The sequence below is a fragment of the Oncorhynchus mykiss genome, chromosome 9 (genome assembly GCF_013265735.2).
Source record: "Oncorhynchus mykiss isolate Arlee chromosome 9, USDA_OmykA_1.1, whole genome shotgun sequence".
In the NCBI taxonomy this organism is placed as follows: Eukaryota; Metazoa; Chordata; class Actinopteri; order Salmoniformes; family Salmonidae; genus Oncorhynchus; species Oncorhynchus mykiss.
The window spans coordinates 68,193,694-68,220,097 of record NC_048573.1 but is presented as its reverse complement, the minus strand read 5'-3'; the positions used below and the strand labels follow the sequence as shown (position 1 = coordinate 68,220,097).

Genomic DNA, 26,404 nt, shown 5'->3' with positions numbered 1-26,404 from the left:
AGAGACCTGAAATAGCTGTGCAGCGACGCTCCCCATCCAACCTGACAGAGCTTGAGAGGATCTGCAGAGAAGAATGTGAGAAACTCCCCAAATACAGGTGTGCCAAGCTTGTAGCGTCACACCCAAGAAGACTTGAGGCTGTAATCACTGCCAACGGTGCTTCAACAAAGTACTGAGTAAAGGGGTCTGAATACTTATCTAAATGTGATATTTCCGTTTTTCATTTTTAATAAACATGCAAGAAAATCTAAACCTGTTGTTGCTTTGTCATTATGTGGAATTGTGTAGATTGAGGGGGGAAAAACGATGTAATGTACTTCCTGGGCTTAGCCAGAGAGCCCTGCTGGACCTCCCTAACAGCCTCATATAACCGTGTCCCTGGAGACCTTACTGTGAATGGAAAAAAAGGACAAACAACAAATTACGACATACAACTGTAGTACAGGGCAGCAAGGGATTTATTTACCAATCATTTAAAACCCCACTTATTATGAAGTTAAGTTTCTTTGAGCCGTGAAAAAATTAAGCAAAGCTTTTGAGTGCCTCCCATTATTTAGAGCAAGCTCCAATTAGATTGTTGAACATACATTGCTTTAACAGTAATAAATCAGAAGTAAATCCTGAACTGCTTCATGTGTTCAATTAGATAAGATAGAATTGAAGTAAATCAAGGAGTTAAAGAAGAATATATAATTCTATAGTTAGAAGTGTCTCCACAAGTCCTTGGGTAAATTTGACCTTCAAAAATAATGTGTCCAGGATGTTAGTTACAAAGGTTCTCTATGTAAATCCATCCAATGGGCAATTGTTGAAGTTCTGATTTACAGAAATATATTCCGTAATAATTGTCAAAAATAATAATAATTAGAAATGATTTATAAAATATTTTTTTACTGACCTCATATTGTCGGTTTCTCCTCCTTCACGCTGCGCTGGAAAGGAAGTCGCCCCGAAAATTGCGCAAAAATAAACTGGACACGGAGTTCAGCCATATTGGTGGGTGCAAATATTGCGATATTTTTTCCATCGTGCCACTAAAGAAAATCTGATCGGGACTTAAAGTGAATGCTGTGGTGCCACATGTATGCCTCTCTGACAGCAAAATACTGGTTCAAAGACACTCCAAAAGGTAACCAATATTTTTGTGCATGTTGGCTTTTATTTCAACTAGTGGGTCTAAATGCTGATTGGTTAAATGCTGATTGGTTAAAACTGCATTCCAAACATTTGCAACATTGTTTATACATACAGGTTTACAGGTATGCTATGCAAGTTCTTGCAGAATTCCAGAATTTTTACATTAGATCAATATGAAACAACAAACGTCTGACTTGTAATTTGTTTTAAACACAGCTGACATAACATTTTAGTAAAAATGACTTTAAAAATACCCTACCATTTACTGTAATCAGTCATTATAATGAATTTAATAGTTTAACAGTATTGTGATTCAGACAGTATTTCATGAATGTTTGATTCTCTTCAGGGCAGCTTGAAGAGACTTCTTCAAGAATGTCTCATTGGAGGACAAGCAGCAGGACAGTGTGCGTTTGTGAGCCACAGTTACCTGGACAAATACAACCAGACAATAGCAGTCTATCAGTAAACAGACGTTAAGTGACAGTTATACCTTTAGACTGGACTTAAGGTGTTTTCATAGCCATTGTGCCTCCGTTTCCTCTTTGGGATCTAGGTCAGGTTACTGTACAGCTCTTTAGGACAACTGCTGATTTAAAAATGGCTTTATAAATACGTTTGATTGATTGAAATAACCTACATGCGTGTTATACTTGGTCAGCACAGTGAGCATCATCTTGGCATACTTCATGGACTTGGTGAAGTGAGGTGCCTGGGAGCTTAGCTGGTCAGTGAAGAGTGTGAACAGCTCTTCATTCAGCTCCAGCTGAAAAGTGATACAAACAGATTCAAATCAATGAGAGACTAGAGATTTTATGAATACTCTGTTTTCACATACAATGCGATCAAATCAATTGGTTTAGATAACTATGGTAGATTAGAGAACTATACTGAACAAAAATATAAATGCCACATTTATATTGGTCCCATGTTTCATGAGCTGAAATAAAAGATCCCAGAAATGTTCCATACACACAAAAAGCTTATTTCTCTTAAATGTTGTGCACAAATTTGTTTACATCCCTGTTAGTGAGCATTTCTCTTTTGCCAAGATAATCCATCCACCTGACAGGTGTCATATCAAGAAGCTGATTAATCAGCATGATCATTACCACAGGTGCACCTTGTGCTTGAGACAATAAAAAGCTACTAAAATATCACACAACGCCACACGTGCAATTGGCATGCTGACTGCAGGAATGTCTACCAGAGCTGTTGCCAGAGAATTTGGCAACACGTCCAATCAGCCTCACAACACGTTTAACCACGCCAGCCCAGGACCTCCACATCCGGCTTCTTAACCTGCAGGATTGTCTGAGACAAGCCACCCGGACAGCTGATGAAACTGAGGAGAATTTCTGTCTATAATGATGCCCTTTTGTGGGGAAAAACTCTTTTTTTAATTGACAAGATTTCCTTACATTAACGTTAAGTTAGTAAAATCGTTGAAATTGCTGCATGTTTCGTTTATATTTTTGTTCAGTATAGTTTGGTCTGGTCTGGTAGATATGGTACATTAGAGGACTAGTTTGTATTTGAATGGAGTAGATTTATGGTTCACCTTCTTGTCCAGCAGGGCATGAATGACAGACAGCAGTCCTTCACACCAAATCCCTTTGATTGTCATTCTGGACAAAAGAAGATCTTATGAGACTGTATAAGACGTTGTATTAAAATACATGTAATCAATACAGCCAGAACACTTCACTAGTTGTTAGATCCATTACGCCCAATGGGTTGGTTTGTCTTACTGAAACACCAGCAGTCTGAAGTGGGGATCCAGGCAGTCTTCTATCAATCTGTTGAGCAGCTCAGCCTGTGCACTGCCTGATGATACATCCCAGATTTAGATGTACAGTGCCTTCGGAAAGTATTCAGACCCCTTGACTTTTCCACATTTTGTTACGTTACAGCCTTATTCTAAAATGTATTAAATAAAACATTTCCTCTGCAATCTACACACAACACCCCGTAATGACAAAGGTTTTTAGAAATGTTTGCAAATGTACTAAAAATAACCGAATAGCTTATTTACATAAGTATTCAGACCATTTGCTATGAGACTGTTTCCATTGATTATCCTTGAGATGTTTCTGAAACTTGATTGAAGTCCACCTGTGGTAAATTCAATTGATTGGACATGATTTGGAGAGGCATATACCTGTCTATATAAGGTCCCACAGTTGACAGCGCATGTCAGAGCAACAACCAAGTCATGAGATCGAAGGACTTGTCCGTAGAGATCTGAGACAGGATTGTGTCAAGGCGCAGATCTGGGGAAGGGTACCAAAAAATGTCTGCAGCATTGAAGGTCCCCAAGAACACAGTGGCCTCCATCATTCTTAAAGGGAAGCCAAGACTCTTCCTAGAGCTGGCCGCCCGGCCAAACTGAGCAATCGGGGGAAAGGGCCTTGGTCAGGGAAGTGACCAAGATCCCGATGGTTACTCTGACAGCGCTCCAGAGTTCCTCCGTGGAGATGGGAGAACCTTCCAGAAGGACAAACATCTCTGCAGCGCTCCACCAATTAGGACTTTATGGTAGAGTGGCCAGACAAAAGACACTCATCAGTAAAAAGGCACATGACAGCCCACTTAAAGTTTACCAAAAGGCACCTAAAGGACTTTCAAATCATGAGAAACAAGATTCTCTGGTCTGATGAAACCAAGATTGAACTATTTGGCCTGAATGCCAAGCGTCACGTCTGGAGGAAACCTGGCACCATCCCTACGGTGAAGCATGGTGGTGGCAGCATCATGCTGTGATGTTTTTCAGCGGCAGGTACTGGGAGACAAGTCAGATTCAAGGGAAAGATGAATAGAGAGATCCTTGATGAAAACCTGCTCCAGAGTGCTCAGGACCTCAGACTGGGGCAAATGTTCACATTCCAACAGGACAACGACCTTAAGCACACAGCCAAGACAACGCAGGAGTGGCTTTGGGACAAGTCTCTGAATGTCCTTGAGTGGCTCAGCCAGAGCCGGGACTTGAACCCGATTGAACATCTCTGGAGAGACCTGAAAATAGCTGTGCAGCAACGCTCCCCATCCAACCTGACAGAGCTTGAGAGGATCTGCAGAGATGAATGAAGAAACTCCCCAAATACAGGTGTGTGTGAAGCTTGTAGCATCATACCCAAGAAGACTCAAGGCTGTAATCGCTGCCAAAGGTGCTTCAACAAAATACTGAGTAAAGGGTCGAAACACTTAATAAATGTGATCCATTTTTTTAAAAATTGCATAAATTAGCAAGCATTTATAAAAACCTGTTTCTGCTTTGTCATTATGGGGTATTGTGTGTAGATTGAGGGGGAGGGGGAACAATGCAATACATTTTAGAATAAGGCTGTAACGTTACAAAATGTGGAAAGTCAAGGGCTCTGAATATTTTCCAAAGGAACCGTACGTGGTAAATAAAGAGATTGTATATAAATAGAAAGATGAATTGATGATTAGTGGCTAAATATAACATCATAGGTGGTGAATACTTTATTGACTGACAGTTAATGCTCTTCTATTTTGGAGTCCACTATTGATCAATGTGTATGTCCCACTCACCTGTCTGCCCTTCCTCCAGGACTGGTCCAATCAGAGCGTGGCAGGTTGGCCTGGGGTAGCGACTGCATAGTGACGTCACAGCCGTGACTAGACAGCGTGAGGCAGGTTCAGAAAGGGACAGAACCTGCCAGAGTTCAACAGTACGGGAGAAGAAGTCAGAGATATAGGTAGCCTGACAAGCTATTGTCTTATTCACATTATAAGGCCGACTTGAACAGTACTGGCTCAGATTTTTATTTTCACATTGTCCTTTCCAGCAAAGAAACTATGATGGATTGGTAACCAGTGCAGCTTGGTAACCAGGCCAGCCCAGTGCAGCTTGGTAACCAGGCCAGCCCAGTGCAGCTTGGTAACCAGGCCAGCCCAGTGCAGCTTGGTAACCAGGCCAGCCCAGTGCAGCTTGGTAACCAGGCCAGCCCAGTGCAGCTTGGTAACCAGGCCAGCCCAGTGCAGCTTGGTAACCAGGCCAGCCCAGTGCAGCTTGTTTTGGCTCAGTGTTGGTCAGTGGTGTGAAAAGGGTACATATGAATGAAATGTGAGGTACCTTTCCCAGCAGGAGACTCTTGATGAGTGTGGCTGCTGTGCTGTGACTGAGATCAGGAGAGAGTTCTAGCAGGCAGCTACAGAGCTGAGGTAGGGTCTGTTCTGGCATCTCAGACAAACTCAGCATCCTACATAAGATCTCTACCTACAGAGAGAATGGTTGTTATTGGAAGTAGTGCTCATGAACAACCTGATTTTGCTAATGTTTTAGTGTCAATTTAAAAAAGTCCAACCTGGGAGGGGTCACAGTCGTTCAGCACCTTGAAGATATCCACTGAGCTCTGGTCCCACTAAACAAAGAGGACACAGGGGATTAAGGCCCTTTCATGTGAGTCAGTGCATCTCAGACATGATCACTTCATTAAAATAGATATCTTACCTCCATCTCACTTTCCAACATTTCCTTGATTTGAGGGATAGAAGCCTGAACCAAGAACACATAAGTTACTTTCAGTTCTTCGGTGGTGTCAACAGAATACTAATGTGACTGAATAGTTAAGTCATGTCCTTTATTCATCTCACCTTTACATTCTCAGGCAGGGCATCACTTGGACTCCCTGCTGCTGGCTGCGGTTCCACAGCTGGTTCTGGGATGACACCAACCACCCGGTCCGTCTCCATCTCATCCTTCAAACCCTCCGTTCCCACCACATACTCCATACTGCTACAACTCCTCTCAGTGTCCACAGGAGAGAGACTTATCCTCATCCTCTTACGCTGCTGTCCGGCGTCGTCCTCAGGTTCTGAGTCCAGATCAACACAGCTGCTCTTCCTCTTCGGAACCACATCTAGCCCACCCTGTGAGGATGAAGACAGTTGTGGCTCTATTGGTCCACCTAAACACAAGGCCCATCCTGTTGCTTTATCATCACCACCACCACTATCCCTCAGACGCTCACATAGTCCCCTTAGTCTTTCTCTGCACTGGGGGGTGATTAGAGGCTCCTTCCCCCCAGGGGCTCCCAGGTCTCTCCGGAGCTGTACGACTAGGGCAGACACCCAGGGGTTTGGGGCATGCTCCCCCTGGCTGAGGCAGTCTAGCAGGTGAAGGACACTGGTCCGGGGATGCAAAGGGTGGGTGAGATGGAGGAAGGACACGAGGCTCCGTTGGAAGGCAACTGGAAATAGGCACACGAGTGGTTTGCTAAGGAAAAGAGCAGTGGGTTATCGAAGAGAAACGTATATTATGTATTTTTTTACATTTAAAATACACATCACTAGTCTGGTCAGTCTAGAGAAGTCAAACAACGAGGTCAAAAAGCCTAGCTGTTTAACTTTAGTGGAATAAACGAGTTTGGACTATTTTCTCACGTTGTCAGGGTCTGAGCATCACTGTTCAGGCATATTTCCTGCTGGCAAAGAGTCTCGAGACAGGTGTGTAGGCAGCGGTCCGGGTCTGACCGTCGCTGCCGCTGGAACACCCACAGACCTCGACGGGCACCAGTAGCTCCCGATAGTAAAGAACGAAGCAGCAACCGGGAGCGTCCATCAAACCGGAGCAACAAAGTATTTGTGTCCATGGTCGTCTTATGGATAACAAGAAACGGCCTAAAATAAGCGTAATATGTTGTTTTTTTCCTCCAACTAACCAGCGATACAAAATGTCATGCTTTGTTTACGTTTTCACCACCCTCTTCCTGACGTGAACTTGTAACATGAGGGTCTGGCGCCGCCTACTGAGCTGGAGTGGTAAGATCGATAACTGCTGGTCCCCGGTGACGTGGCTAACTAAATGGTTTTTCACTTTTTTGAGGCTATACTGAAAATGTGTGTTTGAGTCATCCATACCAAGCAGTCTTTATCACAACCACTGTGTGCAGTTTTGGCTTCAGTATAAAAAGGTTCAACAAAGACAAGCCAGTTCTCAAATTTTACTTGAAGCCAACTAAGACACACAGGGGTCGCAATATTTAGGCAAATAAGGTATTTCTGTTATTTTTTTATTTATACATTTGCTAACATTTCTAAAAACCTGTTTTCGCTTTGTCATTATGGGGTATTGTGCGTAGATTGATGAGGGAAAACAAATTTAATACATTTTAGAATAAGACTTAAGTAACAAAATGTGAAAAGGAGAAGGGGTATGAATTTACAAATGCACAGTACCACTTGTGCATATGTGGGAATTCACTAACATTAGACATCGCCAATGCCTGCAGCAGGAAAAAAATAAATAATCAGCAAACTGTGAAACAATATTTTATTCCCTTTTCTGTGTGTACATTGAAAACATAATAGAATAAATCAAATCTAACATTAGGTCTTCAATCATCATGTCAACACCGCAACAAGAGTTTCCCTGTCAACAGTAAAGGTAAGCATGAAGCCTAATCTGGGCTCCCAAGTGGCGCAGCAGTCTAAGGTGCTGCATCACAACCGGCAGTGATTGGGAGTCGCATAGGGCGGTGCGAACCATTGGCCCAGCATCGTCCGGGTTTAGGGGAGGGTTTGGCCAGGGTAGGCCATCATTGTAAAATAAGAATTTGTTCTTAACAAATCAAATGTATTTATACAGCCCTTTGTACATCAGCTGATATCTCAAAGTGCTGTAAAAAAACCCAGCCTAAAACCCCAAACAGCAAGCAATGCAGGTGTAGAAGCACGGTGGCTAGGAAAAACTCCCTAGAAAGGCCAAAACCTAGGAAGAAACCTAGAGATGAACCAGGCAATGTGGGGTGACCATCACATCAATTAGTCAACTAATTCATTAACCCATCAACTTGCATGGAACCAAAACCCATCAACAGCAAGAGAACAGCCAATCACAGGTCTAAGAGGATGACTCCAAGCAACAACCCACACAACCCTGGGATCCAATCAAAAGTAAAGGCCCTAGTCAACCCATTGCAGTCCAAACCCATGGGGCAGGGTGGCAGTGCTTAGAATAGGTCATACTTGTCATATTCACCCAGGTACAGCGGGAACACCATTGTCATCATCCAGCAAGTCATCCAGAAGAGTCAGAACAATGACAAAGTCAAGAAGCTGTCTAAGTCATCCAGAAGAGGCAGAACAATGACACAGTCAAGAAGCTGTTTAAGTCATCCAGACTCATGGCATGGTGCTGTTGGGTGAGAAAAAAAAGAAGAAGCTTTTTACAATTTAGAAATGCATTGAGTGGTCACAACAATATCACAAATATCTGTTTCAGTTTACATTTATCTATGTTGAACTGTGTGTGTGTGTGTGTGACATTAATACGATCATTGAAATACCACAAGATGATCGTGGCAGCGATGGGGTCTGTAGCCTTGAGGCAGGTCATACCAACAGAGACACTCCATCTTGAAGGGACAGCATCCATGACACATGAAGAAACTACATCTTATTTTCTGGAGTTGAAACAGAGCATAGGTTTACCACAATCAAACTAGGATGCCAGAACCCCAGAAATCCATAGTGACATCTGGTCGAGAGAATGGTAAAAGCTGACCTGCATTTATCTTTAAAGTTACGGATAAGATTTTCCTTTGGTTTTCCTTCCACCCAGTACTTGTTGGGGATGTAAAACGCCGACTTGACTCTGCACTTTTGGAAACCCCTTGGGAAGAGAGATAAAGTTGTTGGTTACTTCGACAAGTCCAAAAAATGTTTTAAAAAAGATAGGACACTGCCGACAGTAGATGATCAAAAACTAAAACAAGCCACAATAAACTAACATTTCTCCCCATTCGCTTACTTTATAACTTCTTCCTGGAAGTTTAGTTTTTTTCTCCAGGTGACACTGTAGCTCTGGCATGATGCCAAAGCGCCTATCCCCAGCGCTGGTCTTCTCGTACACCGTCTTCATGCAGATGCCACAGGTCACATCTTTACTCAGGTTGAAGTTTGTCCTGGTCTGCCTGGAGGGCAAGGGGAGAAAGAGGAGGCACCACACTCTGCTGCCACCGCCTTCGCTGCCTCCTGGGAGGAAGGCTCCTGCTGGGAACAAATGTAACAGCTTTCAAGTGCTGCTTAGCAGTATTACTTCCGCACTCAACATCCTTAATGGTAGTTGATATTGCAACCTCCGCTTCTCCAACACGCAACCACCCTGTTTGACAACATACTAACCAGCAACATACTAACCAGCAACATACTAACCAGCAACATACTAACCAGAAACATACTAACCAGAAACATACTAACCAGCAACATACTAACCAGCAACATACTAACCAGCAACATACTAACCAGCAACATACTAACCAGAAACATACTAACCAGAAACATACTAACCAGCAACATACTAACCAGCAACATACTAACCAGCAACATACTAACCAGCAACATACTAACCAGAAACATACTAACCAGCAACATACTAACCAGCAACATACTAACCAGCAACATACTAACCAGAAACATACTAACCAGCAACATACTAACCAGCAACATACTAACCAGCAACATACTAACCAGCAACATACTAACCAGAAACATACTAACCAGCAACATACTAACCAGCAACATACTAACCAGCAACATACTAACCAGCAACATACTAACCAGCAACATACTAACCAGAAACATACTAACCAGCAACATACTAACCAGCAACATACTAACCAGAAACATACTAACCAGCAACATACTAACCAGAAACATACTAACCAGCTGCGCCTCCAAAAAGGATCCAATTCGGCAGCGCCAGTAGAGAAATGTCAAGCTTTTGGGAAAGCTTACAGGACAATCTTTGACTCTGTTACACAAAGAACATAAGAAAAGCCAAAAGGCTCAATAAATATTTCCGTGTGCCATTAGAGAATACTATTGATGATATTTTACTTTCTTATCACATTTGTAAACATTTCTCAAAACCTGTTTTTGCTTTGTCATTAAGGGGTGTTGTATGTAGACTGATGAGGAAAAAAAATACAATTTAATACATTTTAGAATAAGACTGTCGTAACAAAATGTGGAAATGTAAAGTGGTCTGAATGCTTTCCCAAATGCACTTTATGTACAGCTGAAGTCAGAAGTTTACATGCACCTTAGCCAAATACATTTAAACTCAGTTTTTCACAATTCCTGACATTTAATCCAAATAAAAATTCCCTGTCTTAGGTCAGTTAGGATCACCACTTTATTTTAAGAATGTGAAATGTCAGAATAATTGTAGAGAGAATGATTGATTTATTTCATCACATTTCCAGTGGGTCAGTTTACATACACTCAATTAGTATTCGGTAGCATTGCCTTTAAATGGTTTAACTTGGGTCAAACGTTTTGGGTAGCGTTCCACAAGCTTCCCACAATAAGTTGGGTGAATTTTGGCCCACTCCTCCTGACAGAGCTGGTGTAACTGAGTCAGGTTTGTTGGCCTCCTTGCTCGCATGCACTTTTTCAGTTCTGCCCACACATTTTCTATAAGATTGAGATCAGGGCTTTGTGATGGCCACTCCAATACCTTGACATTGTTGTCCTTAAGCCATTTTGCCACAACTTTAGAAGTATGCTTGGGTTCTTTGTCCATTTGGAAGACTGCAAATGACCAAGCTTTAACTTCCTGACTGATGTCTTGAGACATGAGACTGATCAACAACTACAGGAAGCATTTGGTTGGAATCATTGCAGCTAAAAGGTGGCACTTACTTTGTACCACACGGGCATTGGGTGTTGTATACTTTATGAAATAAATGTAATTGTGTTATTTGTTCACACAGGTTCCCTTTATCTAACATTAGGTTTTGGTTGAAGATCTGATAACATTCACTATCAAAAATGTGAATTTGAAAGAGGGCAAAACTTTTTCACAGCCCTGTACATGACACTTCAACATTCTATGGCAGCCATGTTACCTCCTCATAAACATTACATGGGGAATATTTAAACAATGTCGTGTAACAGGGAATGTCTAGAATTCTAAAAGTTGGCGTAACTAAATATATGGGTCTGGGTGTGGTGTGACCGGGGTTCAAACCTTTTTTTTAACCGATCATTGAACTTAACACTTTAGCTAGTTAAAGCTAGGGGTGAAAGACTCTATGATTTTTGGAGTAGACTCAGACTCCTGTGGTTGGAGTCGAATCTTCCTCGACTCCCAAAACAACTCAATATTGCGGAGTCCTACTAAGAAGACATTTTGCATTCTAGAGAGAACTGGCATTAGCATGATGCTTATCAACTTATAACAAGGCCTATTTTGTATAAATATAGAAGGTGGTGTGTAGGAACTAGAATTATTCAGTCATATTTCCGCTGTGCACAGCCTTGACAGATCACATGGGGTTATGTGGTGCACTATGCTGATAAACCCATTATTTGCGGTGTTACACAGCCCTTTCTGGATGGGGATAGTATTACTTGAAATGTTTATGTAATTATTATACAAGCATGTGTGTTATTCCAGTGGACGATTCACAAAGGTTTAGTTTTGACAAACTGCCCTGTAATTATTTTTCATTCTATTAACGGAAGTCTGGAGTGGAGTTCTTTATTTTGTATTGTTATTTTTTTTAAGACGTGAAGATAGTTTTCAAAGTCATGTCTAGACAAGGCTACACTGATAACTCATGCTTGGCTGCCAAATGTATAGGTGTCCCCATAATATTTACATTGAGAAAGTGTGATCATAATCATTATTTCAGAAATCCATGATAAACCTCTCTTAGTAAATACGCCCCCGCTCCCCATCCTGCTGATTTCAGCTGCTGAACAGTATAGGCATAATTAAAGTGACCATGGCAACCATCCTGTCTCCTTCGTTGCAAAAATACTGAATCATAGGAGAATGGGAGTCGAGGAATCGATTATTTTGGAGGCAGTAAATTCCATAGCAATGGCATTTCAAATTCAAAGTTTGAATGAAGTTAAGTGATACCAAGTTTCAACTACAAGTTTAATCAATAACAGAAATCAGTTGTTTTAGTTGATCAAAACAACTTGTGCTCTACAACCGGATGAAATGTTGAACATTGCAGCAGATCAAAGACTGAACAACATAAAAAACAAAAAAAAGTTTTATATATATATATATATATATATATATATATATATATATATATATATATATATATATATATATATATATATATATATATATATATATATATATATATATATATATATATATATATATATATATATATATATATATATATATATATATATATATATATATATATATATATATATATATATATATATATATATATATATATATATATATATATATATATGTGGGCTGTGTTAGAAACCCACACAGGAACACCACTCCACCTTCCTGTTTAAGTGGGGCGGCAGGGTAGCCTAGTGGTTAGAGCGTTGGACTAGTAACCGGAAGGTTGCAAGTTCAAACCCCCAAAACCCCAAGCTGACAAGGTACAAATCTATCATTCTGCCCCTGAACAGGCAGTTAACCCATCATTGAAAATAAGAATTTGTTCTTAACTGACTTGCCTAGTTAAATAAAGATTTTAAAAAATGTTTTGTTTATGGGAATTTCACAATCTCAGTTTCAAACAAAACGGTTTAATTAATTAATTATGCTAAATCATGCAAGTATAACTTGTCTGTGTAACTGTAACCCTGCCGACCCTTTACTCAGTACTTTGTTGAAGCACCTTCGGCAGCGATTACAGTTATACTTGCATGAGACCCTGGACACAGCAGCTGATATCATATGAACTGCACAGGAGGAAGAGGCAGTGGCCTCTGACTTTGGAGACCTGCTGGGGGTTGGGGGACCTCGACCTCTCCGCCCCACTGCCCTCCCCATCTCGAGGGTATCATGGAATGGGACTGGCAGCCAACAGAATGAAAGAGGGGAAGAGGAGAGACTGGAGAAGGTGAAGACCAGCCACAGCAGACAAGACAGTCCAGCTGCTGCTACCAACTATACAGGTAAGAGTAAATGAAATACATGTCATTGGTTATATTCAAAATAAGACGTTAAGCGGGAGGTGATATACTTCACTGTAATATTTTGGACTTATATAGTGAATACAGTGTATTCTGAAAGTATTCAGACCCATTTACTTCTTCCACATTTTGTTACGTTAGCTTTATTATAAACTGGATTAAATAGTTGTGTTTTTTTGTCAGCAATCTACACACAGTGTGACGGTGTGAAATTTGTGCAAAGTTATAAAAAATAAATGGACATTTTACATAAGTACCTTTTTTATTTAAGCTCATGAAACATGGGACCAACACTTTACATGTTGCGTTTATATTTTTGTTCACTATATTAAAGGAGTATGTCAGTCTGTTATTGGACCCTTACACTACAATGCCCCGCCAGCAGGTGGTGCAACTGAGACTGACTGGTTTAGTAGTGCAGTCAGCACAGCAGGGCCCCACAGTCAAAGCACTACTGGGTGTGGGTGGCTCGAGAGGCTATCACAGCGTAGGGGCATGTATCGAGAGGAGGGAGGGAGAGAGAGAAAAAGTTATGCTGCTGTAGACATGGACCTACGCTCAGAGCTCCTCAAGTCTATTTGGTATGGTTTCACTGCTCTGGATCTTGAGAAGAGTGGGAAAGTGTCCAAGTCTCAACTCAAGGTGAGCACCTGGATTCATTTCAGCCAAAATTGATGGGATTTTACTAAGGGGTTTGGCCCCATGTTTTAGGGGCACCGTCTTCTAACCAAGGCACCCAGCTCTCTCATTTCCGACCTCATGAAGATCTTTATTGGGGTAGCTGGAGTCATCCAATAATATATAGTTCTGGGTCAATAAAAATATACTTTTGACATTAGTGAAGATGAGCAGAACTGGTCCTGAATATCTTGATATGCTGTATATGTTTGTATATGTGGTAGATCTTCTGCTGATCTTCATCTGATTGAGTGTATTTCCTGGTTGAGCAAACCTTCATGGCACATGCTCTGTGTGTGTCAAGTTATTAGCTGATTGTTTTAGTGTTGTAATAGGGCTCGCAGTGGTAACTGTATTTTTCCCATGGGTGGGAGAACAACACTGATGATAGTGAAATAGTGCACAGTAGGGGCAATGTGTGAGCTGGAGAGTTACGGTTTGCTCTGCGTTTCTATGAATGGAAGGCCTCATCACCAAGTTGTGACCAGGCTGGTCCATGATGTCACCACATGCAGTGCAATTGGTACTGTGGCACTGAGCACGACCAGACAGCTGGTGAATATGACTTGTCACCACATCGCCACTTGTACTACAGTCCACGTACATCTTCAGTGCTTATTGATATGAACATGAGTGCCAGTGTGTTGGTGCTAGCATGCCAACTCCCTGTCACGCTGTTTGGCTTGACAATGAACAATGGAGTTGGCCAGAGCACAAACAAACATCGGACCAGGCTATATTGTTACATGGTGTGGGACCAGTCCCACTCTCCTCCATCGAGCTCCATGATTCAGCCATGTGCTCCTGGCCTGGCTTTCACTATCAGAACCTCGTGACTAGGCTTATCCCTGTCATGCTGGTACTGGCAGACTGGTCTGGAGTATGGGCCAGTCTAGAGACCAGGGAGTCAGGTTCATAGAGGCTGAAGGTCCCCAAGCCACGCGGGTCTTGGTGTTCTTTAAAATTGAGAAATGTATATTACTAAACTGAACAGAAATAAGAAGAAACTGTTTTATGAAACTAATATAAATTCTATAAAAATCTTTGGAGTACTTTAAATGAAATTGTGGGCAGAAAGACTAATTCAACTCCATGTTTTGTTAAATCTCGGGGCTCATTCATCACATGACCTTTTGATATTGCCAATTATTTTAATGACTATTTCATTGGCAAAGTGGGCAAATGCAAACATGAAATGCCAACAACAAACTGTGAGCCAACATATTCATGCATAAAATATCTAATAATGAAAGAAAGCATTGTAATTTTAAATTCTGTGAAGTTAGTGTGAGAATCCATCTCGTATTGATAACTTAGCTGGAAAGCTACTGAAGATGATGGCAGGCTGTATTGCCACTCCTGTTTGTCACATTTATTATCTGAGTCTGGAGAAAAGTTTGTCCTCAGACCTGGAGGGAAGCTAAAGTCATTCCGCTCCCCAAGAATGATAAAGCCCCTTTACTCGTTCAGCCGATCAATCAACTTGCTGCCGGCTCTTAGCAACTTTTTGAAAAATAATTAAGACTTTCAGCATGCTTATAGAGAAAGGCACTCAACATGTACTGCACTGACACAAATGACTGATGATTGGCTAAAATAAATTGATAATAAGAAGATTGTGGGAGCTGTACTGCTAGACTTCAGAGCAGCCTTTGATATTATTGGCCATAACCTGTTGTTGAGAGAACTTAAGTGTTATGGCTTTACATCTGCTGCCATATCATGGGTTGGGAGTTTTCTTTAATGGAAGCTTCTCTAATGTAAAACATGTCAAGTGTGCTGTAACGCAAGGTAGCACTCTAGGGCCTTTTACTGTTAAACAAAGCCTGTGTGTCTATGTACGCTGATGATTTAACATTATACAGTCAGTTTTGTAATGGGTGGTTGGTTAATAATAAACTGTGTCCTGAACATCTCTAAAACTAAGAGTTTTGTATTTGGTACAGATCATTCCCTAAGTTCTAGACCTCAGCTGAATCTGGTAATGAATGGTGTGGCTGTTGAGGAAGTTGAGGGGGGAGAACTTCTTGGTGTCAGCTGAGACCGTAAAGTGTCATGGTCAAGGAATAATTGTTGTGAAGATGGGGAGAGGTCTGTCTGTGATAAAGAGATGCTCTGCTTCTTTTTTTTAACGCCACAGTCGACCAAACAAATCCTGCAAGCTCTAGTTTTATCAAATCATCTCTATTGCCTGATGATATGATCATGTGCTGCAACTAAGGACCTAGAAAAGCTGCAGCTGGCGCGGAACAAAGCAACACGTCTTGCCCTTCAATGTAGAAAAGAGGGCTAATGTCAACAGTATACATGTCAGTCTCTCTTGGCTCATAGTAGAGGAGAGATTGGCTGCATTCATTCTTGTTTTTGTGAGAAATATTGTGAAATTCAAACTTCCCTGTATAATCAACTTACACACAGCTCTGACAGACATAACCCACCAGACACAGACATTCAGAATGAATTCAAGGGAACCCAACGTATTATGTAGAGCCATGATCACATGGAACTCCTTCCCATCTCAAATTATTCAAGCAAACAGCTACATTTGCTTTAAAAAATAAAACACCTCACAACACACCTCTCCCCTATAACTCACATGTATATGTACCAGTGTACAGTCAGTATGTATGCGTGTAACTGTCCAGAGGAACGTTTATGTTTCCATTGTGCTTATTTAAAATGTGTGTAGTTAAATGTTCTGTATTATGTCATATTTTATGTTTTGTGTGGACCCCAGGCAGAGTAGCTGCTGCTTCAGCAACAGATAATGGGGATCCCAATAAAATCCTTGGTTCAGTTGTGAGAAGAGGGTTGACTGAGTGAGGGAGGAGGAGAGGAGGACAGGATGTGGTGATGATGTGTCAGAAAATGAAGGCTGGGTTCTACACGGGTTTACTGAGTCTCTCTCAAAATAAGATACATATCTCTCAACTTCTATTTCAGTAAGGTCCAGTCATTTATTCTTGTTTTTCATGAGAGCATCCTCAATCTTATCAGAAGGTCTAAATGGCAGTTGGAACATTGTTGTGTGAACACAAGAAGCTCTCTTGAAGTAACCCAATAGATATTTGACTATATCCTTCTCCTGTATTCTGACGTGATGGGTGCATGATGCATGTTTCCTCTGAGACTAAAATACTGTAATGATTCAGCTTTTGTGTTTCAGGTCTTAAACTGTCAAAGTATTTAATGCTCTTTTCTGTCTGACAGAGACAAGTCTGTACAAGGTTTATAAACAGGTCTTGGCCAGATACTAATATTGACGTCTGTTACGTTCCGTATTGGTTCATCTTCTGCCGATCTACCATTCCAGTGTTTAATTGCTATATTGTAATTACTTTGCCACCATGGCCTATTTATTTCCTTAACTTAGCTCATTTGCACTCACTGTATATAGACTTTTTGTTTTCTTTTGTTCTACTGTGTTATTGACTGTATGTTTTGTTTATTCCATGTGTAACTCTGTGTTGTTGTTTGTGTCGAATTGCTACGCTTTATCTTGGCCAGATCGCAGTTGCAAATGAGAACTTGTTCTCAACTAGCCAACCTGGTTAAATAAAGGTGTTCTCAACTAGCCAACCTGGTTAAATAAAGGTGTTCTCAACTAGCCAACCTGGTTAAATAAAGGTGTTCTCAACTAGCCAACCTGGTTAAATAAAGGTGAAATAAAAATAAATAATAAAAAAAACTCCTCCAGATCTACCTGTTGTCCATGTGTTTTAGGTTCTGTCCCATAACCTGTGTACGGTTCTGTCCATCCCCCACGACCCAGTGGCTCTGGAAGAACACTTCAGGGATGATGATGATGGACCGGTCTCCAGCCAGGGGTACATGCCTTACCTCAACAAATACATACTGGACAAGGTAATGAAATGCATGCATCATGGCAACAGCTGAGTTTATGTTTTTGTTAGTCTCACTCAACATTGTGTGTATTATTATGTTTCCTGCACACAGGTAGAAGAGGGCTGTTTTGTCAAGGAACAAGTAGATGAGCTTTGCTGGACTCTCACTGCTAAGAAGAACTACAAGCCGGGGAAGGACAATAAGAACGTGTTGCCAGGGAAAGATGCCTTTAGTCTCTGGTGCCTGTTTAACTTTTTGTCAGAGGACAAATACCCTCTGATTATGGTCCCAGATGAGGTGAGTTCAACTTCACCATCCAGTCCTAGTATTTACCTGCCAAATCTCGGAAAAAAATTGCAGACTTGTGGTCCTTTATGCGCAGTAAATGTGGGCTTGCATGTCACATAGCTTCTGGTTTCCTGTAGTCTGTTTTTCACAACTGCTGTTGGCAGTGTTGTTATGATAAGCTACAGGCAGCTTTTAGAGTAGAGCACAGTGGCTCTGCGTGAGAACCAGCAGTCAAGGTTGTTTCACTAAAAACAAAATGGAGGAGGTTACCTTATCAATCAAAAACAATACATTTCACTGGTGGCAAAACAAGTGAAAGGCAACTATTTTCACCACAATATACAATGTCAATGTCTTTTTCTATGCCAAATATTTGTGCTCCACACTTTATTTGTTCAGGTGGAATACCTGCTCAAGAAGATGTGTATGGCCATGAGTGTTGAGCTCAACTGTGTGGAGCTGGAGGACTTCATCTCCAAGGATACAGTGCAGCAGAATGGTTTCACTGTCTGGTCCTTCCTGGACATGATGAACTCTGGGAAGGTAACTAGAGGCATGGACCAGGAAATCACCAGCATGGCCATAGAGGAGGTGTACAGGGAGATAGTCGGAGATGTCCTCAAAGAGGTAGGCTACCTGAAAACAATAGAGCAGTATGGTCTGTCTGTCTCTCAGCCGGTCCCACATCGCTCCCTTTCCCTCCCGCTTGGCCAGAAAATCTTGATGTTAGCATGTCTGAAGGGATATGTACACTCGGTGGCCAGTTTATTAGGTACACCACGCCGTTCATGAAAATGGTTCGCTCCGACAGACAGTGAGTCACGTGGCCATGGCTTGCTATGTAAAGCAGGCAGGCATTGAGGCATTCGGTTACTGTTCGATTGAATGTTAGAATGGGCAAAATTAGTGACCTAAGCAACTTTGAGTGTGGTATGATCGTTGGTGCCAGATGCACCAGTTCCAGTATCTCAGAATCGGCCGGCATCCTGGACTTTTCACACACGTCAGTGTCTAGGGTTTACAGAGAATGGCATAACAAACAAACGTCCAATCGGCGGCAGTTCTGTGGGCCAAAACATCTCGTTGATGAGAGGTTGAAGGAGAATGGCAAAAATCGGGCAAGCTAACAGGCAAACAACGGCGCAGTACAACAGTGGTGAGCAGAACGGCATCTCAGAACGCACAACTCGTCGGTCCTTGTCACAAATGGGCTACTGCAGCTGATAGGTTCCACTCCTATCCGCTGACAACAAGAAGAAGTGGCTCCAGTGGGCACGCCATCACCAACACTAAACAACTGACGAGTGGAAAAAGTTTGCCTGGTCCGACAAATCTCAGTTCCTGTTGCGTCATGATGATGGCAGTGTCAGGATTTGGTGTAAGCAGCATGAGTTCATGGCCCCATCCTGCCTGGTGTCGACAGTACAGGCTGGTGGCGGTAGTATAATGGTGTGGGGAAGGTTTTCCTGGCACACGTTAGGTCCCTTGATAGCAATTGAGCAACATTTTAATTCAGATTGTTCTGGAGGAAAAGGGGGGGGGGGGGGGTCCAACCTGGTACTAGATGGGTGTACCGAATAAACTGGCAACTGAGTGTTTAAGCTGTGTAGTGATGTATCTTCCACCATATTGCTGCCACCACCTTAAAGATTTGCAAACATTGGTAAGGGCAAAAGGGGATGTGTCAGTGATAAGTTGTTCTATGTCAATAATGTGTGTGTTGACTTTGTGGCCTCCAGGGGTATCTTTGGAAGAAGGGTCAGCTGAGGAGGAATTGGAAGGAGCGCTGGTTCACCTTAAGGCCCGGTACCCTGGCCTACTACACCAGCGAGGACCGCAAGGATCGCCAGGGAAACATCCCTCTGGACGGGGACTGCTGTGTGGAGGTTCTGCCAGACAGAGATGGGAAGAGGTGTATGTTTTGTCTGAAAACTCTCTCCAAGACCTATGAGATGAGTGCCTCAGACACCAAGCAGAGACAGGAATGGACAGCAGGTCTGTGGGGCATGTTCTTCTACTCAGTGATCCCTCCTACTAATAATGCATTCACTCGCAATAGACTTCAGGCTCCTCTAAGAGTGAATATATAATGTGAGCCCTGTGTGGAAGTACTATTGTACAACTTGTTACAGCCTATCCCCCTCCCTCCCCACAGCCATTCAGACAGCCATCCGTCTACACACTGAAGGGAAGACCTCTCTCCACAAGGACCTGAAGCTGAAGAGGAGGGAGCAGAGGGAGCAACGGGAGAGGAGGCGGCTGGCCAAGGAGGAGGAGCTGCAACGTTTTCGGGCCCTCCAGGAGGAGAAGGAGCGTAAGCTGGCCGAGCTGGAGCTCCTGAAGGAGGCACAGAGGCAGGCCCAGGCTCTCCTGGAACAGGACGAGATGAGGAGGCGTCAGCAGCATGATGAGATGCAGCGGGCCCTGGAGGTGCAGCTCCGCGAGGCAGAGGAGGTGAAGACTGGGAGGGGAAAGGGAGACGGTGGAAAAGAAGCGATAACAAAGGGAGGGAGGTGGTGAGGACAGAGAGGGAGGGAGGGGAGGGAGGCGGTGACAATGGAGGGAGGGAAAGGAGGGAGGCGGTGAGGACAGAGAGGGAGGAAGGGGAGGGAGGCGGTGACAATGGAGGGAGGGAAAGGAGGGAGGCGGTGAGGACAGAGAGGGAGGAAGGGGAGGCAGTGAGGACAGAGAGGGAGGGAGAAGAGGGAGGCGGTGAGGACAGAGGGGGAGGGAGGGGAGGGAGGCGGTGAGGACAGAGGGGGAGGGAGGGGAGGGAGGCGGTGAGGACAGAGGGGGAGGGAGGGGAGGGAGGCGGTGACAATGGAGGGAGGGAAAGGAGGAAGGTGGTGAGGACAGAAAGGGAGGGAGAGGAAGGAGGCGGTGAGGACAGAGGGGGAGGGAGGCGGTGAGGACAGAGAGTGAGGTAGGGGAGGGAGGCGGTGAGGACAGGGAGTGAGGGAGGGGGGAGGGAGGCGGTGACAATGGAGGGAGGGAAAGGAGGGAGACGGTGAGGACAGAGAGGGAGGAAGGGGAGGCAGTGAGGACAGAGAGGGAGGGAGGGAGAGGAGGAGGCGGTGAGGACAGAGGGGGAGGGAGAGGAAGGAGGCGGTGAGGACAGAGGGGGAGGGAGGGGAGGGAGGCGGTGAGGACAGAGAGGGAGGGAGGGGAGGGAGGCGGTGAGGACAGAGAGGGAGGGAGGGGAGGGAGGCGGTGAGGACAGAGAGGGAGGGAGGGGAGGGAGGGAGGCGGTGAGGACAGAGAGGGAGGGAGGGGAGGGAGGCGGTGAGGACAGAGAGGGAGGGAGGGGAGGGAGGCGGTGAGGACAGAGAGTGATGGAGAGGAAGGAGGCGGTGAGGACAGAGGGTGAGGGAGAGGAAGGAGGCGGTGAGGACAGAGGGGGAGGGAGGGGAGGGAGGCGGTGAGGACAGAGAGGGAGGGAGGGGAGGGAGGCGGTGAGGACAGAGAGGGAGGGAGGGGAGGGAGGTGGTGAGGACAGAGAGGGAGGGAGGGGAGGGAGGCGGTGAGGACAGGGAGGGAGGGAGGGGAGGGAGGCGGTGAGGACAGAGAGGGAGGAAGGGGAGGCGGTGAGGACAGAGAGGGAGGGAGGGGAGGGAGGCGGTGACAATGGAGGGAGGGAAAGGAGGGAGGCGGTGAGGACAGGGAAGGAGGAAGGGGAGGGAGGCGGTGACAATGGAGGGAGGGAAAGGAGGGAGAAAGTGAGGACAGAGAGGGAGGAAGGGGAGGGAGGCGGTGACAATGGAGGGAGGGAAAGGAGGGAGAAAGTGAGGACAGAGAGGGAGGAAGGGGAGGGAGGCGGTGAGGACAGAGAGGGAGGGAGAGGAGGGAGGCGGTGACACTGGAGGGAGGGAAAGGAGGGAGACGGTGAGGACAGAGAGGGAGGAAGGGGAGGGAGGCGGTGAGGACAGAGAGGGAGGGAGGGGAGGGAGGCGGTGACAATGGAGGGAGGGAAAGGAGGGAGGCGGTGAGGACAGAGAGGGAGGGAGAGGAGGGAGGCGGTGACAATGGAGGGAGGGAAAGGAGGGAGGCGGTGACAATGGAGGGAGGGAAAGGAGGGAGACGGTGAGGACAGAGAGGGAGGCGGTGTGGACGGAGAGGAGAGAGGCGGTGAGGACGGAGAGGGGGGGAGAGGAGGGAGGCAGTGACAATGGAGGGATGAAGGGGAGGGAGGCGGTGAGGACAGAGAGGGGGGGAGAGGAGGGAGGCAGTGACAATGGAGGGAGGGAAAGGAGGGAGGCGGTGAGGACAGAGAGGGAGGCGGTGTGGACGGAGAGGAGGGAGGCGGTGAGGATGGAGAGGCAGTGAGGATGGAGAGGAGAGAGGCGGTGAGGACAGGGAGGGAGGCGGTGAAGACGGAGAGGAGGGAGGCGGTGAGGATGGAGAGGCAGTGAGGATGGAGAGGAGAGAGGCGGTGAGGACAGGGAGGGAGGCGGTGAGGACAGGGAGGGAGGCGGTGAGGATGGAGAGGCAGTGAGGATAGAGAGGAGAGAGGCGGTGAGGACAGGGAGGGAGGCGGTGAGGACAGCTAGTAACAGGAAAGGGGGAGAGGGTGAAGGGAAGAAAGGAGTGTGGTTCCAATGAGAACCTTATGAGCATGGTTCTTTTATATAACCTTACAACAAGTTCTATGTAGCACCAAAAAGGGATCTGCTATGGTTATGATCCAAGATCCAATTGCCTTTTTTGGCAGTCTATAGAACCTTCTGTTTTGAGTGTGTGCTTACCTGTGTCAAGGAGGAGGAGGGTGGCGGTTGTGTTGTGTACTGTGGAGGATGGTTGGTGCAGATTTAGAGTTGGTGACAGATCTTCTATGCTGTGTGTGTCTCTCCAGTCGCGGGCCAGCATGCAAGCAGAGATGATTCTGAAGGAGGAGGAGGCGGAGCGGCAGAGGAAGAGGATCAAGGAGCTGGAGGGGTTGCAGACGAGTCTGGAGGAGGCCTTGCACCAGGAGATCAAGGCCAGACAGGACGAAGAGGTCTTTAGATACGCGCAGACTGGGTAGGGTGCTGCATGCGCACACACACACAGTATTCTTCTTCAAACATATTCACTTCCATAGACAGGCTCAGGTAGGGCTAGCAGTCGGCATGTGAAAACGCATCCACTTAGCACGTATAAGCTGCATGTCTTTTATTGAACACAGCACACCACAGGGAGACAGATGTGGTGAGAAGCTGATCAGTGTTGAAGGGTGGGCTGTTGCGTTAGTGAGGTTCCTGAGGAAGTAGAGTTTTTAGCAGAGGAAGTTGTCTAGCTACGATCTGTTGGATATGTTGACAGGGTGTGCATGGGCTCTGTCTCAATCTTACATGCAAAAAAAGAAATTATCTGACGTGTCCTTCCATTAATGCCCTTTCTGGCTGTGAGCACTGCATATAATACCAAGCGTTAAGTTCCCTGCTTGTCAAAGCTCTCAAAGAATCTCAGACATGGCAAAGATATCATAAAGAATATAGGCTCGTCCATGCTTGTAATAACTTGGCTTTAAATACAGTGTTACCGAATTCTTTCTAAATCTCCAGCAAATCATGCTATGTTTACTGACTACTGTATGCCCTGTGTGTTTTAACTTGACATGTTTCTAAAAAACCTTGAATCTGTATTGCCCAGTTTGCTGTCTGAGGAGGAAGAGAAGATGAAGGCCCTGATGGCCCTCCAGGACGAGCAGGAGGAGTACATCCGGAAGACCCAGAGAGAGAAGCAGGAGCTGAGGCAAGAGATGGAGAACAAGACCCGGGCTCTGGAGGAAGCTCAGCGGCAGCTGGAGGAGGTCAGGGCCAACCGACACCGGGTCGACCAGGACGTTGTGGTGAGTAGCCTACCGTTATCAACACACTGACTACTTCCCTTCACAACAACACTGGATATTTAGATTGGGCTTAATTATCAACACTAACATCAATGTGATTAACATTAGAGCCTTATTCATGTCTTTAGTGTGAATTTGTTCCACATGTTTCAATCTTCATTGTGTCCTGATAGGCTGCCCAAAGGAAGCTTCGTCAAGCCAGCACCAACGTCAAACACTGGAATGTTCAGATGAACCGGCTGATGAGTCCAGTTGGACCAGGAGGTATGTCACGCACATTGAAATGTTGCCATTTTGTCAAGTGTTCAGCATCGTGTGATGTAATGAGGTCACTTGAGTGGGCAGACATTTCCTTGCGATTTGACATTTAACTATGCACAAAGAGCAGGGAGCGATGTAAGACATGCGATGTGCAGAACTACTGTACAGTAGTAGGTGTATGCTAAAGGTCGTGAGAGATGTCCCTCTTTCTCTGAGGTTGTAACTAGGTTTTGACAACCTCATTTTAGTGTACTTCTTTCTTTAAGCATAGCGTTGGTAAGACGTACTCGTGCATTTCTGAGTTATTCATCATATTTTCTACTGTAAATCCGTGGCTCTAGCATCCCTCTTGTCTTTGACACAGTAACTTCAAACCACAGGTACACTGATGACTTACCTGCCAACAACCACTGTTCTCGTTCATAACAAGATGGCTTTGTCAGATTCACCAATCATCACTTATGAATAATTGACCAAGACATACTTAGTTACAATGTGGTCTTGCCCAGCAGAAAACAGTACAGCAGGCTTAGTGTTTGTGTTTCTGTATCCTGTATCAGAGAAGAGATCTTCTGGAGGCTCGTTCTCCCGTTTCCAGATCCCTTCTCAGAGAGATCCCGGCCTGCGTCTGAGACAGCGGTCAGAGGAGCAGGATGACGAGAGCAAGGAGAACGTGGACAGCAGTGGTGAGGGGTTAGGCTGTGAAGGAGAGAAACGTCTCTCACAGACCTCTAACGGAGGCATGGACATCCCCTGAGAGGATATGGTTATTCTCCTCTAGAAGGGAAAACTGTGTGACCAACTGTGTTTCGTTTGTGGTTTTTGTAATGGAAAAGGTGGAAAGACTGAGCGAGTATGAATTCATCTTTTAGGTGGTGTCAATGTGAACGTTCTGTCTAGTTGACGGAAAAGCATGGATGGGATAAAGGAATCGTCAAGATACATGATGTTAATCTTTTGAATATTATTCTCCCACCAAGTTGGTAGTAAACAATTAGATGCATCATTGGTAGTAAATGTATTATGTCAATAGTATTCCATCACAGCATCTCACGCTATGTTGATAGCAAGTCTCCATGTTTTAATGAAGAACAGAATAACCACAAGTGTTTGTTTTGTTGTTGAGAATTTCTTCTGAAAGATCACAAGATGAAGATTTCTTTCATCTCACAAAATGAATTCTGTAAATATATTTACTAAATGAGTCTAGTTTGTTCTCTTCTCTCCCTCTTTGTAATGACAGACAGAAAGACAGACAGACAGACAGACAGACAGACAGACAGACAGACAGACAGACAGACATATTAATAAAATAAGGAGAGTACTCTGTACCAAATGGGTACAATATGAAAACAGAGAAGAGTGGAAATTAATGCAAACAGCTCTGTGGTCTCTTTATTTCCTGTTTCCGGAGTCAGTTGAAACTTTACACACATGTAGAAATGTAAGCTCGGGGGCCAGGTGCGTACCCTGTGTGTGTAAACTATGTAGACATTGCATTTTCCCAATCCTTATATCTTCTCATTGTTTGTGTGACGAAACGAATAACTAATTCAAGGTATTATCCTGCTTTATTTTTTGGATGTGGATACATATTGGATGTGACAATATGTATCAAAAAAGTGTTAAGAGAGACACCTTCTGACCAAAAAGGACAATTACAGGAGAGATTTATTGCAAATACCAAGATCCAATAATGTGGTGGGATTGACATGATTGACACCCTTGATAAAGATGAGCAATAATGACTGTATAAAATAAATTATTCAAATACTGAGCAATATTATATGCTCAATTTCTTTTGGAAATTATTTTATACTAATACAATTGCTCAGAGAAAGAAATGTTGTTTAACAATTTATTTTTAAATTTCAGAGGTAGGCATTAAAGACATGCTAAGACATGCTAACGGTAATGGTGAACGGTTAGCATGTCTTGGGGTTATGATCTTTGGCCCTCTGTAACTTTCTCACACATCATTATTCCCGATCAATTCAAGATTATTCGTAATCATGGTAGCATCCACATTAATGTCGAAGTGTTTAAAAACATATATTCTTATTTAGAATAAAATGTACCTCAACATGACACAATATATTATTTAACATCAATTTCTATTTGGCACAAAAAAATAAACACAACCTAAACGAACTGCAAGTGCATCCAACAAGTTTGTAGAGTCATTACATTATAGGAATATGGGACCAAATACTAAAAACTTTTGACTACTTTATTTACTGAACAGAAATATAAACGCAACATGCAATAATTTCAAAGATTTTACTTATGTTACAGTTCATATAAGGAAATAAATAAATTGAAATAAATCAATTAGGCACTAATCTATGGATTTCACATGACTGGGCAGGGGTGTTGCCATGGGTGGACCTGGGAAGGCATAGGCCCATCCACTTGGGAGCCAGGCCC

At 44.0% G+C, this 26,404-nt stretch overlaps 2 protein-coding genes and 1 long non-coding RNA gene across 5 annotated transcripts; 1 reads left to right on the top strand and 2 right to left on the bottom strand.

Annotated features, from left to right (window-relative positions):
* Positions 1–1,137: 1,137 nt before the first annotated feature.
* Positions 1,138–6,896, bottom strand: fance (FA complementation group E). The gene is made up of 10 exons (XM_021616861.2): positions 6,547–6,896; positions 5,758–6,379; positions 5,615–5,659; positions 5,469–5,525; positions 5,237–5,380; positions 4,693–4,816; positions 2,889–2,964; positions 2,699–2,765; positions 1,778–1,903; positions 1,138–1,567 (listed from the first exon to the last, which is right to left on the bottom strand). The coding sequence occupies exons 1-10, from the start codon at positions 6,753–6,755 to the stop codon at positions 1,463–1,465; spliced, it is 1,575 nt and encodes a 524-aa protein (XP_021472536.2). The 5' UTR covers positions 6,756–6,896; the 3' UTR covers positions 1,138–1,462.
* An 875-nt stretch (positions 6,897–7,771) lies between these two features.
* On the bottom strand, positions 7,772–9,919 carry LOC110533037. The gene is made up of 4 exons (XR_005053457.1): positions 9,829–9,919; positions 8,915–9,153; positions 8,451–8,776; positions 7,772–8,299 (listed from the first exon to the last, which is right to left on the bottom strand). It is a non-coding gene; the product is annotated as an uncharacterized LOC110533037 (long non-coding RNA).
* Positions 9,920–12,918: 2,999 nt separating this feature from the next.
* LOC110531250 (differentially expressed in FDCP 6 homolog) lies at positions 12,919–25,754 on the top strand. 3 transcript variants are annotated; one of them, XM_036988817.1, is made up of 10 exons: positions 12,919–13,059; positions 17,479–17,619; positions 17,713–17,898; positions 18,289–18,516; positions 19,629–19,884; positions 20,045–20,343; positions 22,739–22,905; positions 23,518–23,716; positions 23,890–23,980; positions 24,538–25,754. In XM_036988817.1, exons 2-10 carry the CDS (start codon positions 17,587–17,589, stop codon positions 24,732–24,734), a joined length of 1,656 nt encoding a protein of 551 aa, XP_036844712.1. In that variant the 5' UTR covers positions 12,919–13,059; positions 17,479–17,586; the 3' UTR covers positions 24,735–25,754. The 3 variants fall into 3 exon arrangements, with proteins under 3 accessions (XP_036844712.1, XP_036844711.1, XP_036844710.1); XM_036988816.1 differs by lacking the exon at positions 12,919–13,059 and adding an exon at positions 13,535–13,719 and having other exon boundaries at positions 18,289–18,432; XM_036988815.1 differs by lacking the exon at positions 12,919–13,059 and adding an exon at positions 13,536–13,719.
* The last annotated feature ends 650 nt before the right edge of the window (positions 25,755–26,404 follow it).

Excerpts from the sequence above, each read along its gene's own strand:
- fance (XM_021616861.2), bottom strand. The coding sequence starts at position 6,755 with ATGGACACAAATACTTTGTTGCTCCGGTTTGATGGACGCTCCCGGTTG. Across the intron at positions 1,904-2,698 it reads ATGCCCTGCTGGACAAGAAG|CTGGAGCTGAATGAAGAGCT; the intron begins GTGAACCATAAA and ends ATCACTTTTCAG. Across the intron at positions 1,568-1,777 it reads TGACCAAGTATAACACGCAT|GTAACTGTGGCTCACAAACG; the intron begins GTAGGTTATTTC and ends GTATTTGTCCAG.
- LOC110531250 (XM_036988815.1), top strand. The coding sequence starts at position 13,573 with ATGTATCGAGAGGAGGGAGGGAGAGAGAGAAAAAGTTATGCTGCTGTA. Across the intron at positions 13,720-17,478 it reads TGTCCAAGTCTCAACTCAAG|GTTCTGTCCCATAACCTGTG; the intron begins GTGAGCACCTGG and ends CATGTGTTTTAG. Across the intron at positions 17,620-17,712 it reads ACAAATACATACTGGACAAG|GTAGAAGAGGGCTGTTTTGT; the intron begins GTAATGAAATGC and ends TCCTGCACACAG.